Source organism: Lasiodiplodia theobromae (assembly GCF_012971845.1).
Source record: "Lasiodiplodia theobromae strain AM2As chromosome Unknown scaffold_12, whole genome shotgun sequence".
NCBI classification, from domain to species: Eukaryota; Fungi; Ascomycota; class Dothideomycetes; order Botryosphaeriales; family Botryosphaeriaceae; genus Lasiodiplodia; species Lasiodiplodia theobromae.
Genome location: NW_023336322.1, coordinates 260,523 through 283,661, shown reverse-complemented (window position 1 = coordinate 283,661; position 23,139 = coordinate 260,523). Strand labels below are relative to the sequence as shown.

Sequence of the window (23,139 nt, the reverse complement as noted above, 5' to 3'; positions counted from 1 at the left end):
CAGTGGCAACTTCCATGCTTTGAAGGATGACTGTATGCCGGCATTTCGTAGATAGATCCTTGAGGTCTGAGCGTCTCGTGAAATAAGAGTCCGTACTGAATCGAGCGCAAACACTGACAATTGCATGGTATATGCTTGCAAGTTTCGGCTGCTTGCTGGGATCCGCCATCTGTTCTCGGAAGGATCTCACGTGAAGCACAGGTATCCATGGGTGAATTCGTGAGGCATAGAGCTCAAAGAGACGTTTCAGGACGTCGCCTGGAGGCAGAAGCGGATCAGATGTTGGGAGACGTGTTTCCAATCTCTCTGGCCCGCTAATATCATGCGTCATCCGGGGCCTTTTCGCGGGGATTTCAGCAGTGACATCGGAAGCGGACCAATGAATGTTGTCAGACTGGGATCCATTGGCAGTGGCGATGAGCTTCCTCTTCAGTTCCTGGCTTTGGGCAGAAAGGGTGGGGCTATCATGGGCTTGCTCCACATTTTCAAAAGGCGGTTCATTATTGAATGCTTTCTCCAAGAACGGCTTCAAAAGAATGGACTGGCCAAGGAGCATCTGCTCAAGAGTGGCTTGTGCACATTAGTCATGTCTTGGTGTGGGACGTCAAGCACTGACAAACGCGTTGACTGAGGGATTCAATTGCGCCGGTCCGGAGACCAGGCCGCAGTCTGGATTCTTCATAGACGCATTCCAGTCCTGCAGCAAATTTATTAGCAAGGACATGATTGGGGCGATTGAGGAACAGACCCAGGCTGTCGCATTGAGAGCAAGGCTGCTGGCGGGTGCATTTCGCTTTGCGTTTCCTACAGCTTTGGCAGCTTGATCGTCATACTGCAAGTCAGCTATCGTATCGCGAAATATTATTCGTCGAACATACGCAGGGCCCGGTTCCTTTCCCTCCGACGTGTTTTCCTCGTCTTGCACTGGCCATGAACGTTTGTCGGCACCGGCCCGGGACTTTGCGGCGTCAGAAGTGGGGTTGGGCATCTCGACTCCAATTCGATGGATGCGCAGCGCGATAAAGCAAAAGAACTAAGGCGGCATTTGGCATTCGAGCGGGTGATTCGAGAGCGGACAGTCGATATCACTTTGGAGCCGCAAATGCAAGTTTCTTTCTCACGCCGCCCACCGGGGAAGCAGTGCGTGGCATTTGCGGGGGACCCCGCATCCTAGGTGGTGGCCAGTGCGAGCAATCACGCAAAACAAACATCAGGAACGCCTTCGATCCCGTTTCAGCTTGTCGCTCAGTCCAACAAGGAATCGCTCTGCAAGATGAGGATCATTCTTTCCTCAGTCCGAAGTTCGCAGTGGCGGGGCCCGGGCGAGGTCCCGGAGGAGCTCCGAGTAGAAGTTGTGCCACCAATCGCGCGGCGTGCTCGACTAAAGCGGTAGCTTCCACCGACAAACTCCTGCGACGAAGGAGAAAAGCGGCAACGATCATCTCAAAATATACTGGCGGAACTTTCCGGTCACGTCTTTCTCAACGTTTCGCGATATTATCAAGGACTTAATTTCATCTATTAAGCTTTGCGTTGAGGCAAGGATCGACCAGTGCACAGCAAAATACGTTCCAATTATAGACATTTGCCGAACTACAGTACGAACTTCTGAAAAAACAAAAGCACACTGCGGATCCCGCCTCCTCATGCCCAGATAAGATCACCCCAGCTTGGATGATCGCCTCCCGTGGCATGTCCCTCGAAATAGCCATCAGATGATCTCGCCTGAGAAGTCCACGGGCCATCCAATCCCCTGCGTTTGACGTACTCATAGTACAGCGAATTCCAAACTGGCAGAGCGCTCCTTACTCCGAATGAATCTGTCGAGATATTGGCCCAAGGCCCATCAACCAAGACTGCTTCGCATCGGTACCATTTCGGGTCGTATGGAACCGTCTGGTTGAGATTGAACGCTGCCGCGTACTCTGATGCTTTCAGGAGCAAGTTGTCTCCCAGGGAATAGAGATCACTGCCCTGCGACTGCGCAACGCGGGCCCCCATAGCCGACCAAGCGATTCCTGACTGCGTGTGTCCTGTTCATCCTCAGCTCACGGATCAAAAAAAAAAAAAGCGGCAAGACGAGATTCCGCGCACTTACCCTGATCCCTCCCCGCCTCCACCGACTGCCCCGTCTCTGGCTCATACATCGCGCGCACCCCCGCACACGGATTATTCACATACTCATTAACCGCATAATTCCACAACACCACATCATCCAGAAACACCGCAAAGCTCATCAACGCCTTAATACTCACCATCCCGTAATTCGCCTGCCCCACCCCCACACTCTGCCGACTAAACAACCAATACAGCTGCACGCTGAACCCCGTGCCCCCCCTCCACCCCGCCCCGGCCTCCTTCCACCCCCCCTCCCACCGCATGATCTCCGCCGCATTGACGAAAAAATCCCCTTCCAACCCGACCAGCAGCGAGCGGTCTGTCCCGACGATGGCGCTCAGATTCGTCCCCCACGCGTCCAGGATGCGCGTGCTGGCATCCCAGTGCGCGTCGGCCCGCGTGATGTACCACATCAGCGCGTTCTGCCACGCCGCGCGCGCGTCGGCGGTGAAGGCGGTGTAGTTGCTCGTCGCGCCGCGCGAGAGCACGGCGTGCGGCCCGCGCATCGTGTAGTTGGCGAGGGAGAAGCTGTCGGCGCTGAAGGCGGCGTAGGTGCTGGCCCATGGCTCGTTGCCCGCGCTGATGTTGGTGCGGATGGCTTCGAGGTCCGCGTGCGTGTGCCAGATGCCCGGGTGGACGAAGTCGCTGGGGCGGGATTTGAGGTAGGGTGCGAGCGGGAGGGCGGAGGGGTTGAGGGGGTAAACGGGGCCGAAGGCGGTGGGGATGTCGGCGATGAGGGTGAGGGCGCGGGGGAGGAGGGCGAGGAGGGGCCAGTGGAGGGGTCGCATGGTGCCGATGAGATGGGTTGGGGAGAATAGGATTAGAGAAAGGTAGCAAAGCTGAATGCGATGTACTGCTTGGTATCGGTGCGCTAATGGCCAGGTTTATTTAGGGTGGTCATTGGTTAAGTAGCACCAGCAATACATTGCTCGATGCCCCTCCCCGCTATACTCCGGAACATATCCGGGGCATACATTTCAATATGCGAGTCATTACGCGTCCGAGTGAGATCGATATTGTGTTGTTTTCCCTTCCAATGGGAACCGCTTCCGACACCTTCTCCGCATTCCGGGTCGCCTATTAGCACCATTTTGGATGAGGGTCCATCGACGTTTCGACGATCAAGGGTTTCAGTAACGGCTAAACATAAACGCAAGGCCACTGATGACATCATTGAATGCAGGGTCACTGATGGCGAACAGAAGGCTTCATTGAACATAGTAATGCTCATTGCATTTGCACAGCACGGTACGGTAGGTCTCGTTCAAGAATTATCAAATGAGCATCTAGCTCAAGAATTGCATCAATTGGATCTCAGCAGTATGGTAGCTCTGGATTTGAGCAGCTCCCGGCAATAAAGGTTTGAGCAATCTTTGGGAGGTCCTTCTCAAATATTTGTGCAGAAGGGTCAAGAATACGATCGATGATATGAACCACTCCCTGCGTAGTTTGTCTTAGCATACTACGTCTTTTCGACGGTGGGATAACTTGCATTTGTCACCGGTATATCCGCTTCAATCACCCGGGCAACACCATTCAGAGTCAGGGTGCCGTCCAAAAGTTGGGTGCTCACATACAGGTAGCTTCCCGTCTACGAAGACGCTTTAGTACGATGAACTTAGGAATCTTGAGTTTAGCCAATGCTCACCTGGAGTCGGCTCAGTGTACTGTTGAAATCGTCTTGCGTCAAGGCTGTGTTTGGAATGTAATGATGGTTGATGACATTGCCAATCCACCATATTCCTTTCCTGCAAGATAAAGTGAGATCAAAGAACTTTCACAAGGATATCTTCAATCTTACGGTGTTTTCGAGTATGTCTCAAAATATGCACCTGTGTTGTTGAATGCCTCATCGCTCGGAGCAAAAAAGGTGAACTTCCAGGACGGGTACGTGTCGAATGCCTTGGAGAATCCTTGTTAAATTTTGTCAGTAAGAAATTGAGTTGCAAAGAAGAACAGCGTGTATTTTCCTGTGAGGAAATACCTACCAGCAGGCTGTTCAATCACTTCGGCGAGCTTGCTCAAGTCGGAACGAGAGCGTACAACATCCAGAAGGGTAACGGTGTCATCCGATTTCGGCGCCGAATAGATACCGTCGGGCTCAGGAACGTAGCTCAACGGGGCTCTCGTGAAGCACACTGATGCGAATAAGAGCAAGGGGAAGAGGATAGTTCTCAGGAAGCCGGGCATGGTGAGCAGTATCGTGACGGGGCGAGGTTTGACGTTCTCCAAGAAGAAATTCGAAGATTGAGCTTCAATACTATTGCTTATTGAAGCCAAAGAGAAATCCCATGTTCCTCACGTTGAGCCAGTTGAAGCGGGGAAGCCTCAATATGCTCGGCTCCGTCCTCGGAATAAGTCCCGGAGCTTGGCCCGCTTCGCTTCTTTGCCCCGCTCTCATCTTCGTTCCGAGGGGAATCGGAGGCAATCAAAAATTTTAGTTGAATGGCCTTAGTTAAAGCTACGAAAAAATCACAAGCGGCTACATTCGTGCAATTGGCCTCTGGAAATTTGCAAAACTTTGGCGCCCCACATTTGCCGGACCAAAGATGACACACAGATCAATGCTTCTTTTCTTATGCATGTGCATATGCCTGATCCCAATGGCCATGGGCATATCGGCCGATACACCACAAATGGGTTGGAACAGGTGAGACTTCCGACGAATGAACACAGCAAAAGGGTCATCTGACACGGCAACCCTCTACAGCTGGAACACATTCAAGGACACCTTCAACCAGAGCATGATCGAAGAAACCGCAGATCTCCTGGTGTCTACCGGGCTGCGCGATGCCGGCTACACCATCCTGACCCTGGATGACGGGTGGCAAGCCACAGAACGAGCAGCCGACGGCCGGCAACAGGCCAACCTTACCAAACTCCCGGGCGGAATCAAGGGCATCGCCGACTACCTCCACGCTCGGGATCTACAGCTTGGCATCTACAGCGATGCCGGTATCCATGACTGCGGATTCGCCCCGGGGTCGTGGGGCTACGAGGAGCTCGACGCTGCTACGTACGCCGGGTGGGAGGTCGACTATCTCAAGTACGACAACTGTGGCGGCTTTGCTGCAAATGTCGAGAGTCCGCAGGTGCGGTTTGGCATCATGCGTGACGCGTTGCGGAACAGTGGGAGGGAGATCTTCTATTCTTTGTGTCAGTGGGGCCATCAGTTTCCGTGGTTTTGGGCAGACCGTAAGTAATTGCCGCTCCAGTGAAACCCACATTGCTGACATGAAACCACCAGAGATTGGTCAGTCGTACCGCATGTCTGGCGATATCACCGCCACGTTCAGTGATACTGGGAAAGACTGCGCCGTGAGGATACCATCCATGTCTGGTTATGAATAGATTACTAATTGCTTCCCTTCGCAGTGCAAGACAGCATACTGTTTGAATACCGGTTATGCTGGATGTAGCGTGTTGACCATCATACGAAAGATGCGAGAGATCTCCGCATTTCAGAAGCCCGGTAGCTGGGCTGACATGGACATGCTCGAGATCGGCAACGGGAACATGACTCTGCACGAGCAGCAGACTCACCAAAGCTTTTGGGCTGCCCTGAAATCACCACTGATCATCGGAGCGGATCTGCGAGCACTATCCAATGAGAGTCTGGGCGTCCTTAAGAATCCTGAGATCATTGCCATCTCCCAGGACAGTGTCGGCAAAGCCGTGACCTATCTGGAAGCTTTGAGCAAGGAAAAAGAACTACAGGTCTGGGCTGGCCCGCTGAGTGGCAACAGGACGGTAATTCTGGCGTTCAATGAAGCGAACACAACCACTACGGTCAATATCCCGCTCGATCAAATTCCTAACATTGGCGGAGAGCAAGCCTTTAGTGTAAGGGACGTATGGGCCGCTCGTGATATTCTGAAGGTGCAAGGAAATATAACGGCAGAGTTGAAGACTCATCAAACAAGTGTTCTCATTTTGCAACTCAATTGATTCAATGGAAGGAGGCATTTATGTAGCCTAGAAAGGGCGAGTAGGATGTTACGAATGGAAGAATTCCGAGAAATTTGAGTTGAGTCATACCGAAAGATAATTATGTTACATGCTTTAACTTTGATGTTTTACCATCAATCCTGTAGACAGTAACTTCCAATGGGCTTCTGCCATTTTCTACCTCAAATTGCCCTAATAATGTTTGCATTATAGGGTGTTAAAAAAAAGTAAAAGATAGAAAGACTATTGAGCGTCATCATGTCTTCTAATATTCAAAAGGGAAATAGAATTCTCCTGATCATCAATTTGCAGGTGACTTTCGCCAGGCCGTTCGATGTCAATCCCAAACCTCTCGCGAGCGGTTCCCACGTCCCACCACCCAAGCCTAAAGTGGGACTCTTTCAAAACCCCATCTTGAAGCCGCTTCTCCCCATCAGGCATGGACAATTCCTGCGAGATAGTCTGCAGAAAGTCACTGTCGGCAAAGAGACTCATCGCCGAGGCAATGCTGGCCGGGTTCTTTGGCAGAATTCGCGTCGAACGCTCCAGAAAGAAGGAGACGCCGGCGCAGATCGCCATGAAAAGAAGAATACCTTCAAGGAGGCGCGTGGAGACGGCATTCTGAACAAGACGCAGCTCGCTGTTATCGGTAACCGTGGCGTTGAAGGAGCTCCCTGCAGAAGTGGTACTTGCGGGAATACGAAAGTATTCGTTGAGATTCTGAGCCACGATCTGGCGGTAAGTCCGCTCTGCCTTCTCCAGCACCCGCGGGACATTTTCTTCGCCGACTAGCTCCTCGATCGGTGTGCCCTCGAAGCCCCATACAACTGCTTGAAAGAAGGAATCTTCGTATCCGAGCACGTTGAATGGCTTGATGGATGGGCTTGTTGAAGTTGAATCATTGCCTAAAAACCTAGCTGTCGATTCATCAGGCTGTGGTGGGTTCCACTTGTCGATCTCGTAGCTCGGCATTTTGAAGGTCGTGTCGACAAGCACGTACTCCATGAATGGTTGACAAGACAGTATCGTTACGTTACGGTAGTCATAACTATAACCTGTCATATCAGGCTGACTGCCAAGGTACCACCACCGATACGACGCTGGACAGCGGTTCTTAGGTGATTCTGAAGTTTCAACTGCATTCGTTGCGAAGTAGCCTTGGATCTTAAAGATGGTGGCTTGAGAATTGAATGTAGGTTTGACCTTAAGTTGAGCACGAGTGCCGTTGGATAATGTTGGTGAGCATCCCAGAGGCGGATCGAGTGCGGTAACATAGTCGGCGTGGAATTGCGCGGAACAGTTCATCTGAGCACGCACTGCTGGTATCCGAGCTGACAGAGATACGTTCCTCACGATTAGGTCATCGTTCTGTAAGCGAGCAAATGCTAGTCCATCGTAGGTCCACTGCGGGAAGGACAGATTGTAGTACTGGACCGAGCCGGCATTCCATCCACCTAGGTATTCTATTCTCTCTCTGTCAGCCATGGAGATGATAGTGATGTTGAACCAATCAATGCTGCTAAGCGTGGTTTGTTCGGTCCGTGGAATGTACCGCGTTGTGTATAATCCACTTGCACAGATGGTCAACATGGAAGATGTTAAAGCCGCTGCAAGAATTAAGCCCAGTGAGAACTGCCGGTTGACCAGAGCTTTGGCTGCTGCGTGCACAACAAGTTTCTCTGCTGGATCTTCCGTCAACACCTGAACTCTGCAACCACCCCGTCGTAGCGCTTGGAAAGGGTGGAGGGCCAAGGCGGCAGAGCTGAGCGTTGTGAACGCAACAGCCACTAAAGTCATGATTCCCGTCGGACCGTAAATCCAGGCATACCTTATGCGGTCGCTGTCATCGACAGTTGCAAGTCCTTTCCTTTCCTCCGATACTTGAAAGATGACTTCCAGAAGGATGACAATAATGAACAACACAATTAAAAGAGTTGTGCGAAACACCAATAGTGATGCTGTTGGCTGCCACCATTTGCTGTTTTTATCTGTCTTGGTGTCCGATGAAGACGGGTGTGACTTCACCGAGATGTGGGAGTATGGTTCATTGAGCCTCTTTTCAACGGTAAATGTAAAATCAGCCAGGCGTCCCTGTAGTTCTCTCATAAAGAATGAGCCAGTGCCTTGGAGCAATTGTTTCAGGTGCTGGCTTTGTGAGAGAACAACGGCTTTTGTCATCAACAGGCCCGAATCCCGCTTCGTCGCTCCGGTAGGCCATCGAATCGAAGTCAGAATGCAGGCAACGGCAAGCAATCCGAATAACGCCTCCATCAAGCGAAGAGGAAGGTCGACAACAAAAAGCCTGTCTCTAGTGCGAAGCGCGGTTCCTGAGACATTCTTTGATGTAGGTGATAGATGAGCAAGGTTCATCCACTGTGACACCGCAGTGGGGAAGACTTTCCGGGATGCGTCAGAAAGGAGATCGACATCTCGAAAGTCCGCAATTTCCTTCTGTGGAAGTGTTTGATTCAACAGAGAGAACCAGGGTGAAAGTGTCCTTGCATTTTTGGGAATCACCCATCCATAAAAAAAATTCCAGGCCAATTCATTGTTCAAATCAGCCACGCTCATGCTGATCGGCAAGGTTTGCTTGGTCTCGTTTGAGATGACGAGTGAAGCATCCGGGTAAATACTCGGGGCTGGACTTGTGACTCTTCGCCTTTCCAAGGAATAGATTGGATCGCAGATGATCCCCGAGAAGCTTTCTGGATTCCCGTCCTCAAATCCGGCGGGGGAAATTGAGATGAGTATTCTCGAGGGATTTTGGTCACCAGTGAAGTTCCAACATTCTACCTTCTCGATCTCCGAGCCTGGCCGTAGTCCTTGCTCGTAGTTGATCCAGTGGAAAGTGAAGTTCTTGACGAGACAACTGTCGGTCCAGACGTCAAGCCATATCTCTGGATTGAGTTCGCTGGAATTGTACGGGCGGTCTGGATCAGAATATCTCCATTGGAATGGCTCACAGCTCTGGAGTTCGGCACTGAAAACATCCATGTCGGCATAAACCGTTTGATCCAGTACTTTAATCGTAAGCATTTGACCTTAGCAGGAGGAGAGAAAGCTCACCTTGTGCTGGGTGACTAAAAGTCTGTGCAGTGGCCGTCGAGCTGGTACCGATGGGGTAAGAGAGGTTGTGATCTTTGATGGTCCAAACAATCGATGCTGGGTCCAATGGCCCTTTCCCATCATACAACATCTCAATTGCAGTAAAGTTGAACTCGTTCCGCAGCGCCAAACTGATCTGCGTTGGATATGTCCAGTTCCGAAGGCTCAGTAACCCAGTAGATGCGATGATCAAAGCACGAAGCACCAATGTTCCGAGAATTCCAGTCGCGACAGGAATATGCACCGCCCGCAATGCGTCTACCAGGGCTTTTGGTAGAGGCGACGAGACATAGTCCAGAAGAAGACCCTTTTGGGCCGGCATTTCGGGATTGCTCATTGCAGCCCACGGCATCATTTGTTTTGCTCGGTATTCAAACTGGCTCCAGAACGCAGCGATGATTGTAAGAACTAATGTGCATCAGCTTTGAGATCGTAGAACAGTCTAACCGCGTATGAACACGTACCAAGGGATGGTGCATATGTCCAAAGGTAGTGATAGTCCCGAGAAGCGTCTGCAAGTCCGTGTTGACGGTTGGAGACATAACGCAAAATCTCCAGTGTAGCGATGAGAGTTAAGAAGAGGGCGGCGTATGCTGGGAGATAAAAGTATCGGTAGTACTTGGCAACTCGTTCTTCCTCTGTCCCTGCCCCGTTTGTGCCCCGAAAATATCCCTTGGAACCTCTGTAGACGCTCAAAGTTGACTTGCCTTCGTTACTTCCCGTTTGAGAATCGAATGAGTATGAAGAAATCCCAAGAGGTTCCAAGATATCGTTCACATGGTTGAGGTTATGTAAATCGCTATCTCTCGAGTGACGTCCTCGGTCTCCGCTGTCGACGATGCCGCTGCTCGCGTAACCTTCATTGCTAGCGGTAGCTGCATCCAGATGGTTGTCGATGTTCACGTGCATTCTGAATATAAAAGAGCTGTCTGTGTGGCAACATCCCAAGGCGTGAGGGCTGGCTTGTCTTTTAACTGCTGCCATGATAAACGAGCGCTTATCTCGCTGATCCTAATTGGCGAACACCAGTACCTACAGGCTCCCCTGCTGCGCTGATTAAATTTTCTGCTTCAGCCTTGCAGCCCCCACCCGCCTGTCCACACCTTCGCTTCGACGACGCTTACTGAAATCAATACTAGGCACCACTGCTGGGCGGGTGGACACGGAGCACACATGTTTTATGGCTTGACCAGCCGGAAACATTTGTAATCGCTTTCGCCATCAGGGCTGCGTTGGCTACATGAAAGTTACCGCACCTGTTACACTAGAGTATCGATTACTACGGACTGTCCACTAACAAGCATCAGTTCACTTGTAAGGTGACTCCAGTGACATGCAGCCCGTTACCTCTACCTATCTACGCTATGTGCATACGATCGGAGAAACACGGCTTTTTATAAGAATAAGCTACAGCGTGGGTACTTGTTTCCGAGTTAGCCGCACAATTTATTATGGCATTTCATCCTACCTACTATGCCTATCTGTAAGTCAACTGGAACATGTATCGCCGGCTACGGCTTGCACACTTTTTCCCCCTTCTCGTTTTGCTTTACAGGGGTGCCACTGTGGATTTTTACTTCGAATCCCCCTCGGAAATGAAAATGAAACCTCTTACGGACTCCACTTCGTAGTCAAACAAGGCTGATGCGTGTGCTACCACAAGAAACAAATGGTAAAGATTTTTGGCTATGGCGCAATGACTCCAAATGAACCTCAGCGCATTATTAGCCGCCGCCAAGATTGTGGGGGCCAAAGCCTCGAGAACATATAAGCCACATTCGAGTAGGCTGTGATCATGCATCGGCAAGCGCCTATGCGTGGTCGCAAGGCTGACGCGGTCTGGGCATTGAATCGGCTGATTTGTGCATTAGGTCTATCATTGTAGAGAACATCTTGCAAGCACGGAAATGACTTGCACGATGCTCTTGCGTTGATAACAGGAGACAGAAATACCCCGCACATAATCAGTAGAGGGTGTCAGTTTTCCCAAAGAAGTCCTGGAATATCAAAAGGAAATTAGTCGATGTCAGTGACCTGGCGCCTATATCAGCCGCTCATTTTTTGCTATTATGATTCCCTCCGCAATAGTCAATGAACTATGTTCCTATGCTCGTTCTCCTGCACTTTCTTGTGCCGCTCCTGTAAGTTGCACTGTGGGAAAGAACATGGTGGTTCTGAGAGCTTGTTCAGTCATTGCATCAACCCCCACCTTACCAGCTATTCAGCGAAGCCGTCGAAACTTGGCTCGTAATACGACGTAGGAAGATGGGCGTGGTTCGCGTTGCAGTACTTCCCCCTAAGTCAGGGCTCCCAGTCAAGTAATTCAGCTTGACAGTTTGAAACAGTTTCGCAGTTCAAATCACCGCACATTTCGAACTGCCAAATAATAAAATTGCAAGTAATTCAAACCAGTTCTTTAAGATATACGTAAAGTATAAGCGATAGAAGAGTATCGCGTATTAATCTCTTCTTAAATCTATCGTCAGCTTGCTTTATTAAAGACTTTTATAAAATAGCCAATAAGAGGGTCTAAAAGAGTCTCGTATCGTAGATATGTATAATATTAAGCGTGGTGGAGAGGTCTTACTAGGATATGCGTTACCATATACGCCACCCGAAGATTTACCTATCTACTTATAACCTCTATTATACCCCTGTTAGTCACGTGCTAGTTTACCTAGGTAAACTAGTATCAAATCAGTTCGAAGCTCAGATTGTTCAAATTGAGAAGAAAAATAACTTGAACTGTTTGAACTGAATTACTAGGAGCCCTGCCCTAAGTTCCCTCGAAACTCCCGCTTTACCCAAACTCGACCTGCTCGCTACACTATTACTACACGACTTAGACTGAAAAATTAGCAAACTGAGAAACACTTTAGATTCAATCTATCTGCTAAAACAACTGAACGCAAGAACTATATTCTAAGAGTTCTTAACGCCATTTTCTACGCCCGTTTACCCCAAATGCCCAATTTCAACCCCCCATTTTTATGTTGACCGATCCCAATAAGCTTCTTCTGATTAAGCCCCCGCCTAAACCGATAGAACGAGAGCCCCCGCACAATCTCTACTAAACCCTGTAACGAGTGACGAGTATAGGGAGAATTCTATTCATGCCATAGTATTGGGCCTACAACCCACGAAGGGCCTTATAACGCTTAATGTTCGATATCTCCCCCTTCGTGAAATAATTAAACAAGAAGCTCGTGATTAATTCTTAGTGTTAAGAGTAAAAGCAAGGACAGACGTTAATGACAGTGGTAATTGATAAACGCTTAAATGTCTGGCAATTTGGCAAGATTCAGGTTGTGTAGGAAAAGCTGTTGCTTCTGTTTGGATAAAGCGTTCGTTGGCTCATTAGCGAGCGTTTCAGCATATGGTGAATATTGAAGTTTGATTACTCTGTTTTGAACTTCTTGGAGAAGCCAGTGATTGTTGATATCGACATGTCGAAGTTTATTAACAAGGATTTTGCTGCGCAGGATGTCCCTCCGCAGTAGGGAAGCTCTGCAGCCGTCAAACCACAGCGTTTCTCATATGAGTTCCACAATCGGCGCTCCTGCTCCTGATTGGAAGGGACCAAACCACGGTGGTAGAGGATCCTTGCATTCGACATCGCCTCTTCGAGTTTGTTGCATGAAAGATATCCAGTACGCAATTCTTCTGAACCTCCCCCCTCCTGCATCTGCGAGCAACAGCCCTTTCGCGCCCGGATCACCATCCACTTCAAAGCGTCTTACGATAATGGCGCTTATCTGGTCCAGGGGAGGCTGCTCCGAGCTATCAAAGAAGATTGAGATGTCGCCCATGAAGTACAGGAGCGAGCCATCTGCTTCCATGTTCGCGTCGAATGCCAGTAATTCTCCGTTCGAGCGGCCGGTGTCCAGTATTACCTCTTCGGTAGTCAACTCCCCTTTGTCGCTCTGCTTCAATATAGTTCCAACAATTGACACACTGTCCTGATTTGCCGCAATTCGGCTGCGCAAGAGGTTGGTAGGCATGTACAAGCTCAGATAGATCGCTGACCCGACGTCTGGAAATACTACCCACGGCGCCGGCACTGTGATGGCGCGCAACTGCAAATGCGCGGCATCAAGATGACCGTACGGTAGCTTCACATCTCTGAGGGCAATGTGGCATCTCACGACCTCACAAACACAGTTTGCGTCACCAAGCTCCTTCCAGTCGGCATCACTGGGCAGCACGTTCCCGTCAGTAGATGCCCAAGACCAGGATGGGGCAAAAGAGCGATCCAGCCTCGGCCGCAATATATCCTCGGCTGGCAATGCATCCGGCAGGGTTGAGCGAGACCACAGCAGGTCATCCGGCAGGCGCTCCTCCCACAACCCTGCAAGATACTTCCCCGCTCGCTTCCGCCAGATACGATCGAACTGCTCCGCGACACTTGCGAACGCGAGTAGTTTGTCTTCCTGGTTCGTCAGGGAGCGCCGCGTATAGTTTGACACGACCACGCTCCATAGTTCGTGTAGGCTTTCCCAATTAATTGGTGCCCACGTCGATAGGCGAGTTGTGATATCGACCCCGCTTGTCGTTTCGTACATGATGTCATGTAGCTGCTCGCCGATTGGCTTCCCGCTGATGGCGCCCCCAATGTCGGCCTGAGCTGTCTGGCAGTGGTACTGCACTGTGTCGCTGGCATACACTAGCTTCCGCGGAGAGAGGAGCCGCTCCTGGAAGCACCACGCGCGGCTGTTCACCGGTTCCCTCAACGCGTCATAGAGAAACGCGGGACCGTCTTGCGTGTAGACGAAAATGCTGCCAACGCGGCTGTCGCGGCAGTGGAACGGGAGGCGCAGGTGCTCTGCATACTCTGGTGCTGGTGCGCGGGTCTCAAGAAAGCCTGCGCTTGCCTTTGTCGCGCTGGACGCGATGATGGTCAGGTAGGCATCTCGGTAGATGTTCCCCATTTGCGCCAGCTCGTTGGCTTTGTCTTCATCTGAGTCTTGTATGATGCACAGGGCGTCTATCCACAAATAGCGGAGGCGGAGACGGTGTGTTACTTGAATTGCATCGCGGATCGTTCGCCCAAGAACGCGGATGTCGATTCCATGAGTGGAATAGCTGCTCACGTTGCTTTTTGTGGTGCAGTACGGCTGCGCTTCGCCCCAAACGTAGCTGAGTGCGACGTATGGGGACCTAGTCCCTCTGCTGACAAATAGCTTAGGATGCGCAGGATCTTTGCAGTCAATGACACGTGTCGGGAGGCTTTGATCCAGAGCCGGGCTCATACATGCGGAGTGGTTCTTGATGCAGTTGATGAGTGATGTCGAAACCAGTTCGAAAGCCCGTGGGGAGCCCACTTCAAGCAAGGGCGTTCTTGCCACAATCTCTGTAGCCGACGGATCATCTGGAGACTTTGCGTCAGATGCGAATGAATGGGTTATAGTCCACATATTCACTGACCCGCTGCGGCGTAAAGGTAGTAACTCCTTCCGGACCCTCCCACCGGATCAATATGCAAGGATTGCACCCCCTCTGGATTAATGTAGCGGAATCCGGCGTTATGGCTTTCCGTGCGTATCATTAGGCGAAATGCGACGTCGTTGGGTCGAGGGCCGTCGCCTTCAGCAGCGAAGCGAGTCTGGTCGGCCATGTACAAGAGATGGCAGAACGCGCACCCACTCTCCATAGCCAGCTTGATCTTCTCCCGTGTCATGTGACAGATTATTTTGCCACCCTCCAAGAGCCTTCTGAAAGGTTGTGGTGCAAGTGGCCCGTTGCTACAATCATCACAGACATCTACGCCCATTTTGCCTATTAGTGTGAACTTTGTTCTTGCGGATGTAGTACTAAGAATGTCTGAGCTTGCGAGTCCTCTTTAATGCTGCAGGCTGTCCTGACAGAGCCTAGGAAGTGTGAGAGGAATGACTGATGAGAATGTCGGGCCCACTGCAGAAAGATCGTGACCAACACGATGACTCAGCGACAACACTGCGATCGGGGGATGAAGACCTGATCACCAACTCTGAGGCCGCGAAATCCTGCTGCGCGAATCCACGTCGCCACGGCTGGTAAAATTTATCAGAGGAGCATCTCTAGCGGGTAGCGAAGTGCAGGGGTGATTGATACGAACCTTAGAGGACGCGGTTGGGATTATCGCCTAGAAGCTAAAGGCGAAGTTGGCCTTACGATAGTTAAGCGCTTACATCACGTGCGCCCTATAAGTAAAGAGCTTAACCCGGAAAAAAAGATAGTCTAAGCCCGAAGAGGATTTTATGTGAGGACGGAGGCACGAATAGGGCGTTTGAAGATGGCACGAGATGGTTGATTGGCTATTGACAGATGAATCATTAAGGAATTCAAGGTGGCCGCCAAGTGCGGAAGGGTTTTGCGTGATGCGACCGTGCTGTGTGGAAACTCCGCATGGCAGACTTATGCAGCCCCCAAAATTACCCCATGTAACGTTGACAGGCTATCTACAAAGGGATGGCTGCTACAATCGCTCAAATTGGCGACTTGAAGAGCCGCGAATGACTCTGATTGGCGGGGAACCGCTTCACCTTTCCAAGGTGCTCTGAAAGGCTTGACCGCTCACACCACTCCGCGAGGCTGAAAGTCTTGGCGAAAAGCCAATTGGCTGAATGCCCTTGCGTAACCAACGCTCGTGCACCAAATTATTGGTAGGCAACCACTTTGCAGATCAGCTGAGCCTCAGCGCGCAACAGAGGCGCCCTCAGATATAGGTTGCCGGTTCCACCTTGGCCCGTATCTCTGGTCTGTCAGTATCAATTTTCGCCCCCAAAATGCGCAGCAACGTTGCACATTTCGCGCCGCACAATAAAATTCGGGAGCCTGCTGCCTAAATTGTGATACGTGACAAGATGAAAATAGCACCTTTCAAGCATGAGTGGCGCATTTTAAGTAGTGTCGGGTCGTACTCCAGGCTCAAGTCTATGAGTACCTCATCATGGACTCACGTGCATCATTCGAACGGCTATCCACAGACCAGAGCGGTTTTCTACTCCATGAATACCCACCATTCCGACCAGAGTCAGAGCTTTCGGATGGCGAGAGACCAGAAGTAGCTGACGAAGGCCAAGACTATGTCCGCGTCCCATCTCCGGCAGCCTCCAGTACTCACTCAAGATGGTCGGCCATGTTTGAAGGGCTATCTGCAAGCCACACGACCACTCTAGCCTTGCAGACTCGCCCAGGCTCGGAGCAGTCAAACGAAATCGAGCAACATCCAAATGGAGAAAACTATGTTGACCCCTCTCAACAAAGCCTGCTTCCTGACTCAGATGCCACACTTTCGGCTGACCAACGAGAGAGTGAAAGCGCTTCTGGTGACGGTAAGCAACCAGGGTGATGCCTAATATATCTCCGTATACTAAATGGTTTTGTTTGCAGCGGAAAAGGGATTTCCAGACCCGGTCACATGGCATCCCTACGCCCTCAAGCCAGGGCTCCTTTGTCTCGTGAGCACATTAGCGTTGGTCTTGTGTTTGACCGTCACTTTGCTCTCCTGGATATCTGGTCGAAACTACGGCCTAGGGAACGATGACGGCGCTTCAGCAATTCTTTTCGGATGGAGGTTTACTCCATCTCTGGTTGCCGTCCTGTACGTTCAGTTGACATCCATGGTACTGGACGCTGTCAAGAGCACGGAGCCATTCAGCCGTTTAGCAGGGCCTGGTGGCTCGTCGGCCTCATCCTCCGTCTTGCAACGGCCTGGAGCCTGGTGGAATGCCCTCGTCGACGGGTTCTCGAAGAGCAAAAACAGTGGTCACAGGAGTTGGCTGCTCGTCTCTTCTGCACTGTTAAATGTTATTGGCTTCCTTGGAATATCTCCGTTTTCTTCGGCCTTGTTCTTGTCAAAAGATGTCCCGGTCGGCACGGATGTGGAGTTCTCGCGTATGTCCTTACCCGAAAATCTCTCGCTACCTCTACAAGTGGGGAGACAGACGTACCTCAGAACAGTTGGCCACGTTCTACAGAACGTATCGACATCTGCGTGGATCTCGGATGAATATACAGTCCTACCGTTCTGGCCATCCGAAATTCGGAACGCACCGCTGGGACCTTTCCTGTCTGCGTCATCCCAGACTTGGCAAGCCGAAACATTGGTACTACAAACCACCATGGACTGCATGTCCATGTCACTGGTAAAGACAAAATACACAAATACCACCTACAATCTTAATAATTTGGACGATAAACCCATGGGTCCTTTTATAAACGAAACGGCTACCATCACCCTTGAAGCTGAAGACGGTTGCGCTTATAGCTTGTCACTGGAGCCTACTGAGCCAATGGTCTCTCAAGGTGGATCCTCGTGGTCTGATAGTTCCCTGTTCATCTATGGAGGAGGAAGTGTTTACGGAGGTGAAGCAGGAGTGTATGGACCCAACACTTTCACACCCGACTTCGGACACGTTGATTCCTCGCCGGAGTGCAGGCATCGAGAACTTATCCTTACGACCACATCATGGAATTCCTCTACAGAAGAATTCAGCTTCTCCTCTGACCTTCGCGTCTCTGGAAGCCTTTGTGCACCGAAATATCATATGGCGCAAATGCTGGTCAAGGCATCCATGACAGACGCAGTATCCGAAGTAAATTTTGACAAAGATGAGTTTGAACGAAAAAAAGCTCCTATACCGGACACAGCTCTGGACCTTGAAGCATTTCGCAACTTGACACTCACGGGAAATTGGACGACATACTTTGCTACACCTGAAGGTCAGGCACGTCCTACTACCGGTGGTCTGTCGACGGTACTTGCGGCGATGTATGGCTTCGACATCTCAGCCATGCTTGATGCTAACGCTATCGTTCCAAATGCCACGTCAATTAAACAGAGGTTTTTTGGGGAAGTACTTCAGTACTCTCTTGGTAAAGACGACACAGCACCGGAAGCTATCCATGGACGAATCACCAAAATTCAGAAACGAGTCGTCGTGCAAACGGAGGCTTCGGTTGTTCTGGCTATTTTGTTGCTAATTTCACTTTGTTTATCACTATGGATATGGAGAGCCTCCACTTTGGTCTCCAGGCCTCTCAACCTGAGCTCAAATCTAGCAACGGCGGTTGGCATTGCAGCTTTAGTCACTTCCAACGACAATATACGGGCCAGCCTGCGAGATCATGGGCTTTCATCTAGAAAGCAGCTTGAGAAAACACTCGGGAAAAAGCGATATCGGACTAGCCCCGGTGCACTGCACGAGCTTTCACAATCCCCTATTGCAGCTTCTAGTAAGTCACCAGAGTCGCTGGACTCCCCAAGCTAATAGTTAAAATAGAAATAGACGGCAGTAAACATAATAAACCGAAGAAGGCGATTCCAAATAACATTCGCGTGGGCACCCTGGTACTTCTGGTGATACTATTGCTCGCGGTGGCAAGTTCTATTCTTGTCTTGTACTCTTTCGCTCGGCGTTCTCTCCTGTACCGCACAGCATTTGTTTACGAGAGCAGCCTTGCACTACTTGGCAAAACTCTTCCAGCAGTTTCTGCTTACTCGATTATATCCACTTTGATAGCCGTTGGGATCGGCTTGTGGTGGGGTGCTCTGGACGAGACCTTCCGCCGACTGCAACCATTCCTATCCATGGCAGAAAAGCCTACCCCTCTGTCAAAGGGAGCAGCACTGTCGTACAGATCCGTTTACTGGGCTAGTGCATCGTGGCGCGCAGCTTCGAAGGGACATTGGATGCTCTGTCTTGTCACGCTCGGAACTTGTCTTTGCCCCATCCGTACGACCATTCTCCACGCTTATCAATCATGATGGCATGCTGACATGAATAGTCACCATATCGATGTCGGCACTTTTTCAACGTGGCCAAGGAGTCTTTTCCGAGGATTTTACCATCGACCGAGGACTTGAATTGAGGCGGATCCCTTTACTATTCGAAGTTGAAGATCGGCCAACCGCCGGTAGCTCTGAAGCGAGCAAAGGAGATGTACTCGGCAATCTCTTTACTGGACTATCAACCAACTGGATGTATGGCGCCATCATTGAGCTGGTACTCAACGGATCACATCCTTCCTGGAGTCAAGACGGCTGGAACTTCATCCCCCTCGATGTATCAAGCCTTGCTGGCAAAAGTCTGTCCCAGAATCTTGGTAATGGCTCTGATTCGGCAGATTTCGTACCGCAAACTCTCTGCTCGGTGTCAACTCCCGCTCTCAGGGCCCGCATTGAATGCAACCCTTACGAGGAGATCTCCGAACCTATGGACTGGCTTAAGGTTATCGACTTGACAGATTCCGACCTTTGGAACACCAGTGTCAATCCGAAGGACATCACCACAGCCTATCGCTTTTCAATGCCGTTTTATAACACTACACTGCTTGCGGACAATTACGACGCCGACTGTTGCACAAATGCAACAAGCAACGACAAAGGAGAAGCTGCCTTTGGTTACTGGTCACACATAGACAACTCGCCATCCGATACCCGCATGTATGCAAACGTATGGCCGGAAAGCTTTGCAACAAAGTGGGTCCACGGTAACATGTCGAGGTTCCGTTCTGGTGAAGTCATCGACGAATTACTTTTCACCAACGTTCCGAGTATACAAGCTCTTCGATGCGTGCCAACCATCGAGACTGCCGAGGCAAACGTTACAGTCGACATCGCCACTGGCCGAGTCAATTCATACACAATACTGGGATCACCAACCGCGGTTGATGATGCATGGACCAATGGCTTCGTACTGCATGAGGCTCAATTCAATGAATCCATTATGGATGCTCCTGCAATGGTGCAAGAGGCAATGCGCTTGCCGCGCAATTCCACTACCAGGTGAGCCAGAAATCTCCCCCGCTGTTTGAAGCTGACCAGTGCTGACCGGGGGGCATTACAATACAGCTACGGCGTACTGTTCGAAGCGGCAATACTCTCTGCAGCCGCCGTCACCGGGCTCAGCGGCTCAGTATTCTCACGGGCTTATTCGGAAAACTTGGCTGATCAAACATACAACATGCGCGATCCGAGCTCGGGACTAAACCTAGATTTCATGACTTACGCTATGTACAGCATGACCAATGAAGACCCACGCGGGCTTCTAAACGCAACAGCCATGGAAGAACTTGCCCAGAAGACCTTCTCAGTCCTGTTCCAGCATTTTGTGAGCAGCGACGTCTCCTTGGAGACGGGGGGTTGGGCGTATCAGCCGATAAACGCCAGTCTTCCCGCGGATCTGACGGTTCCGTCTGCTGGAACTTCTGTTCAGGCAAATGCCTCGTACTGGAATGCTCTCCATCCAAACTCTCAGACAAACCGCACCGCTGTTGTCCGGGTTGCCACGCCGATTGAACTTTTACAAATGAACACGGTCGCTGTGGTCCTCAGTGTTACCGTGATTGGTTTGCTTGTTCTGATTACCATCATCATATCTGTTGTCCAGCGCCGATATTTGAAAGGGTTGAACAGGAATATCGAATGCATGGCAGACGTTCTGGTGCTCGTATGTGGGAGTGAAAGGCTCCTGCAGTTGATTCGGGAAAGAGGTGTTATCGGCTTGGAGAAAGATGGCGAGTGCATAATGACGAAACTTGGGTGGTTCGAAGGAGCGGATGGCGAGTTGAGATGGGGGATTGAGGTTGTAGAGCCGGATAAGGTCTGATGTAACGCAGCTGACGTATTATCATGATGTATTGATAACCACTCATCCAGTGGGCATAATTTTCCGAAAGCCAACAGCTGTTAATAAAAAAAAACATTGCTACCTTATCTTGTATTCCTGTGTTCAACTCGCACCTAAACCTCCCCTCTAAACCGCCTTCGCCCGAACAAACCACATCGTCGGATTTGACGTAATCCTCTCAAACTGCCCAAAACTCTTCTCCACCTCCCCGTCCCCCATCCGCCACTCAAACGCCATCACCAGCGCCGCCAGCGCGATGCTGACCTCCACATACGCCAAATTCCGCCCTATACACGCCCTCGCCCCCGTCGTAAACGGCATAACGTACTCCCTCAAATGCCCCCCTCTGCGCCTCGCCCCACATCGACTCGTCCACCATCCACCACTCCAACACCCACTCCGCCCTAGAAAACAGCCCCGGATTGCCGTGCAGCTCGCTCAGCGGCGACGAGACGGTTACGCCCGGCGCGACGGCGCGGCCGGCGATAACGGAGTGGCTGGTGGTCCGCCGCGGCAGGCCGAAGTGCTGCGGCGTCAGCACGCGGAAGGTTTCGTCGAGCACGGCGCGTAGGTACGGGATGTGCGCCAGTGTGGTGCTGTACGAGGCGACGGGCTGTTCGGCGGCCGGCACTTGCGCGCGGAGGATGGTGCGGAGTTTGGTTTGCACGGTTGGATGCGTGGCGAGGAGGTGGAGGTTGTTGGTTAGCGTGGTTTGTGTCGTGTTGTTGTTTGGGGTGTGTGTGTGTTAGCGTGGGGCGGGGCGGAGGGGCGGGGGAGGGGAGAGGGGGGAAGGGGAGAGGGCTTACCGGCGTTCAGCATGACGGTGGATTCGGCGACGATTTCCCACATCGGCATGGGCGGTCGGCCCTTGTGGTCGGCTTCCACGGGGAGGTGGGAGAAGATGTCTGGCTCTGCGGGGGTTGACTTGAGGCGTTTGTTGGTTTTGTATCTCGCCATCTATATTACGGTCAGGGGTCGGGGTTTAGCAAAGGTGCAGCTTGCTGGAGGTGACACACGTTATCGAAGTCCTCGGCGGCTTGGGTTGCCTTGTACTTGCAGGTCAAACGGCGCAGCGCTGTGTAAGCCCAAAGAGGGAGGTGAGCGCAGAAGACTTTGAACCACACACTCCGCTAGAACGTTTCCATCGCGTGAACCTCTTTTGTCTCCAGTTGCCGACTCAGCAAGTCAGAAGTCGTCTCCTTTCTCTAGAAAGCCATAGCTGTCGGACCACATGAGAGAGCTGATACCGTCGTACGTGAATATGTTCAACCAAGGACGAACATCGAAGCTTCCGTCCTCCCGGATCCCCAACCGATCGGATTCTGCAACCTTCTCGCCTCGTGCCTTCTTGGCAATGCATTCAACCAGCGTGCATGTGACCTGCTGGATGTGGGGCTCAAACGTACTCACGTTATTGACCGAGAAAATTGCCGCCAAGTACTTTCTCATCCGGACATGGTCAGCGCGATCCGTGGTGTGGGCCATGCTCGGTGTGTCGCCTGCCATTTGGCTGCAGAACCTGTCTTTTAGGATTAAAGAGCTGTCCCCGTAGATGTCCTTGTACACGCTCGGATCGGTGAAGGAGATGTTGTTTGGGACATTTTACCGGCGGTCCCGACTCCTGAGTGTCTAGTGTGCCCGCTAAACCGCCTTCCATCGTGTGCTAAACGAGTTGTAATACATCAGCTAAAGCGGCGTGAAGACGATAATGCCGAGGCGACTGGCTGCGAGATATTGTCGAAGTTTTCCCCTGCCACTTGTACATACCACGTCTCAAATAACGAGGCAGGCACCACCTTCACTCCGGAACGGCCTCCGCCATCGGTAACCGGTCGAAAGGCTAAAACAGCGATGGAGGCCGGACACGTGGGCAGTTTAGGCGGTGGTTCAGTTCTTGAAGTGAACTGCTCAATTATTCCGCCGGGATGGGACTTTTGGGGAGGCATAGCCGCCGCAAGATCATAAAAAGGAGTTGAGCTGAGAAGTGAGACAAGACAAAGAACGGATGAATGGTGAGATGCTATAGATAGGACGGCTTTTGTTTTCTCCATAGAAGACACCATAGCCTTAGGAGATCAATAGAATTCAACCCATATATCTTAGGCAATACTTCCATTTGCTTAGTTATGACGGCTATCCGCGGCTGCATGGGCAGATTCAAGCAAGGTAAACTGTCGGCACGCGTGACGGAAACGATACTAGAAGTGATGATTCGTCGCCGCTACGGTTCTGACAGTGCTGGGGTGGAGCGTGGATTGCTGAGCTGTACTGTGAGAATGAGGAGCCTGGCAAGGGCGGGAGAGTGGGTGGTGATACTTGGTCTGGCCGAAGTGGCTTAAGCTTTTGCAGACATCTG

The 23,139-nt window shown here is 51.2% G+C and overlaps 5 protein-coding genes across 5 annotated transcripts; 2 read left to right on the top strand and 3 right to left on the bottom strand.

Moving 5' to 3' along the window:
* Positions 1-4,784: 4,784 nt before the first annotated feature.
* Positions 4,785-6,066, top strand: LTHEOB_4550 (Alpha-galactosidase alpha-n-acetylgalactosaminidase; the record flags this gene model as incomplete). The annotated part of the gene is made up of 3 exons (XM_035513597.1): positions 4,785-5,313; positions 5,366-5,436; positions 5,494-6,066. 3 exons carry the CDS (start codon positions 4,785-4,787, stop codon positions 6,064-6,066), a joined length of 1,173 nt encoding a protein of 390 aa, XP_035374599.1.
* A 243-nt stretch (positions 6,067-6,309) lies between these two features.
* LTHEOB_4549 (uncharacterized protein) lies at positions 6,310-7,071 on the bottom strand (the record flags this gene model as incomplete). Its single annotated transcript, XM_035513595.1, has 1 exon — positions 6,310-7,071. The coding sequence occupies one exon, from the start codon at positions 7,069-7,071 to the stop codon at positions 6,310-6,312; it is 762 nt and encodes a 253-aa protein (XP_035374598.1).
* A 5,633-nt stretch (positions 7,072-12,704) lies between these two features.
* Positions 12,705-14,716, bottom strand: LTHEOB_4548 (Het-domain-containing protein; the record flags this gene model as incomplete). The annotated part of the gene is made up of 2 exons (XM_035513594.1): positions 12,705-14,539; positions 14,596-14,716. 2 exons carry the CDS (start codon positions 14,714-14,716, stop codon positions 12,705-12,707), a joined length of 1,956 nt encoding a protein of 651 aa, XP_035374597.1.
* A 4,026-nt stretch (positions 14,717-18,742) lies between these two features.
* LTHEOB_4547 (uncharacterized protein) lies at positions 18,743-20,762 on the top strand (the record flags this gene model as incomplete). Its single annotated transcript, XM_035513593.1, has 3 exons — positions 18,743-18,887; positions 18,940-19,939; positions 20,006-20,762. 3 exons carry the CDS (start codon positions 18,743-18,745, stop codon positions 20,760-20,762), a joined length of 1,902 nt encoding a protein of 633 aa, XP_035374596.1.
* Positions 20,763-21,009: 247 nt separating this feature from the next.
* On the bottom strand, positions 21,010-22,289 carry LTHEOB_4546 (uncharacterized protein; the record flags this gene model as incomplete). The annotated part of the gene is made up of 4 exons (XM_035513592.1): positions 21,010-21,413; positions 21,590-21,740; positions 21,800-21,858; positions 22,031-22,289. 4 exons carry the CDS (start codon positions 22,287-22,289, stop codon positions 21,010-21,012), a joined length of 873 nt encoding a protein of 290 aa, XP_035374595.1.
* Between the last annotated feature and the right edge of the window lie 850 nt (positions 22,290-23,139).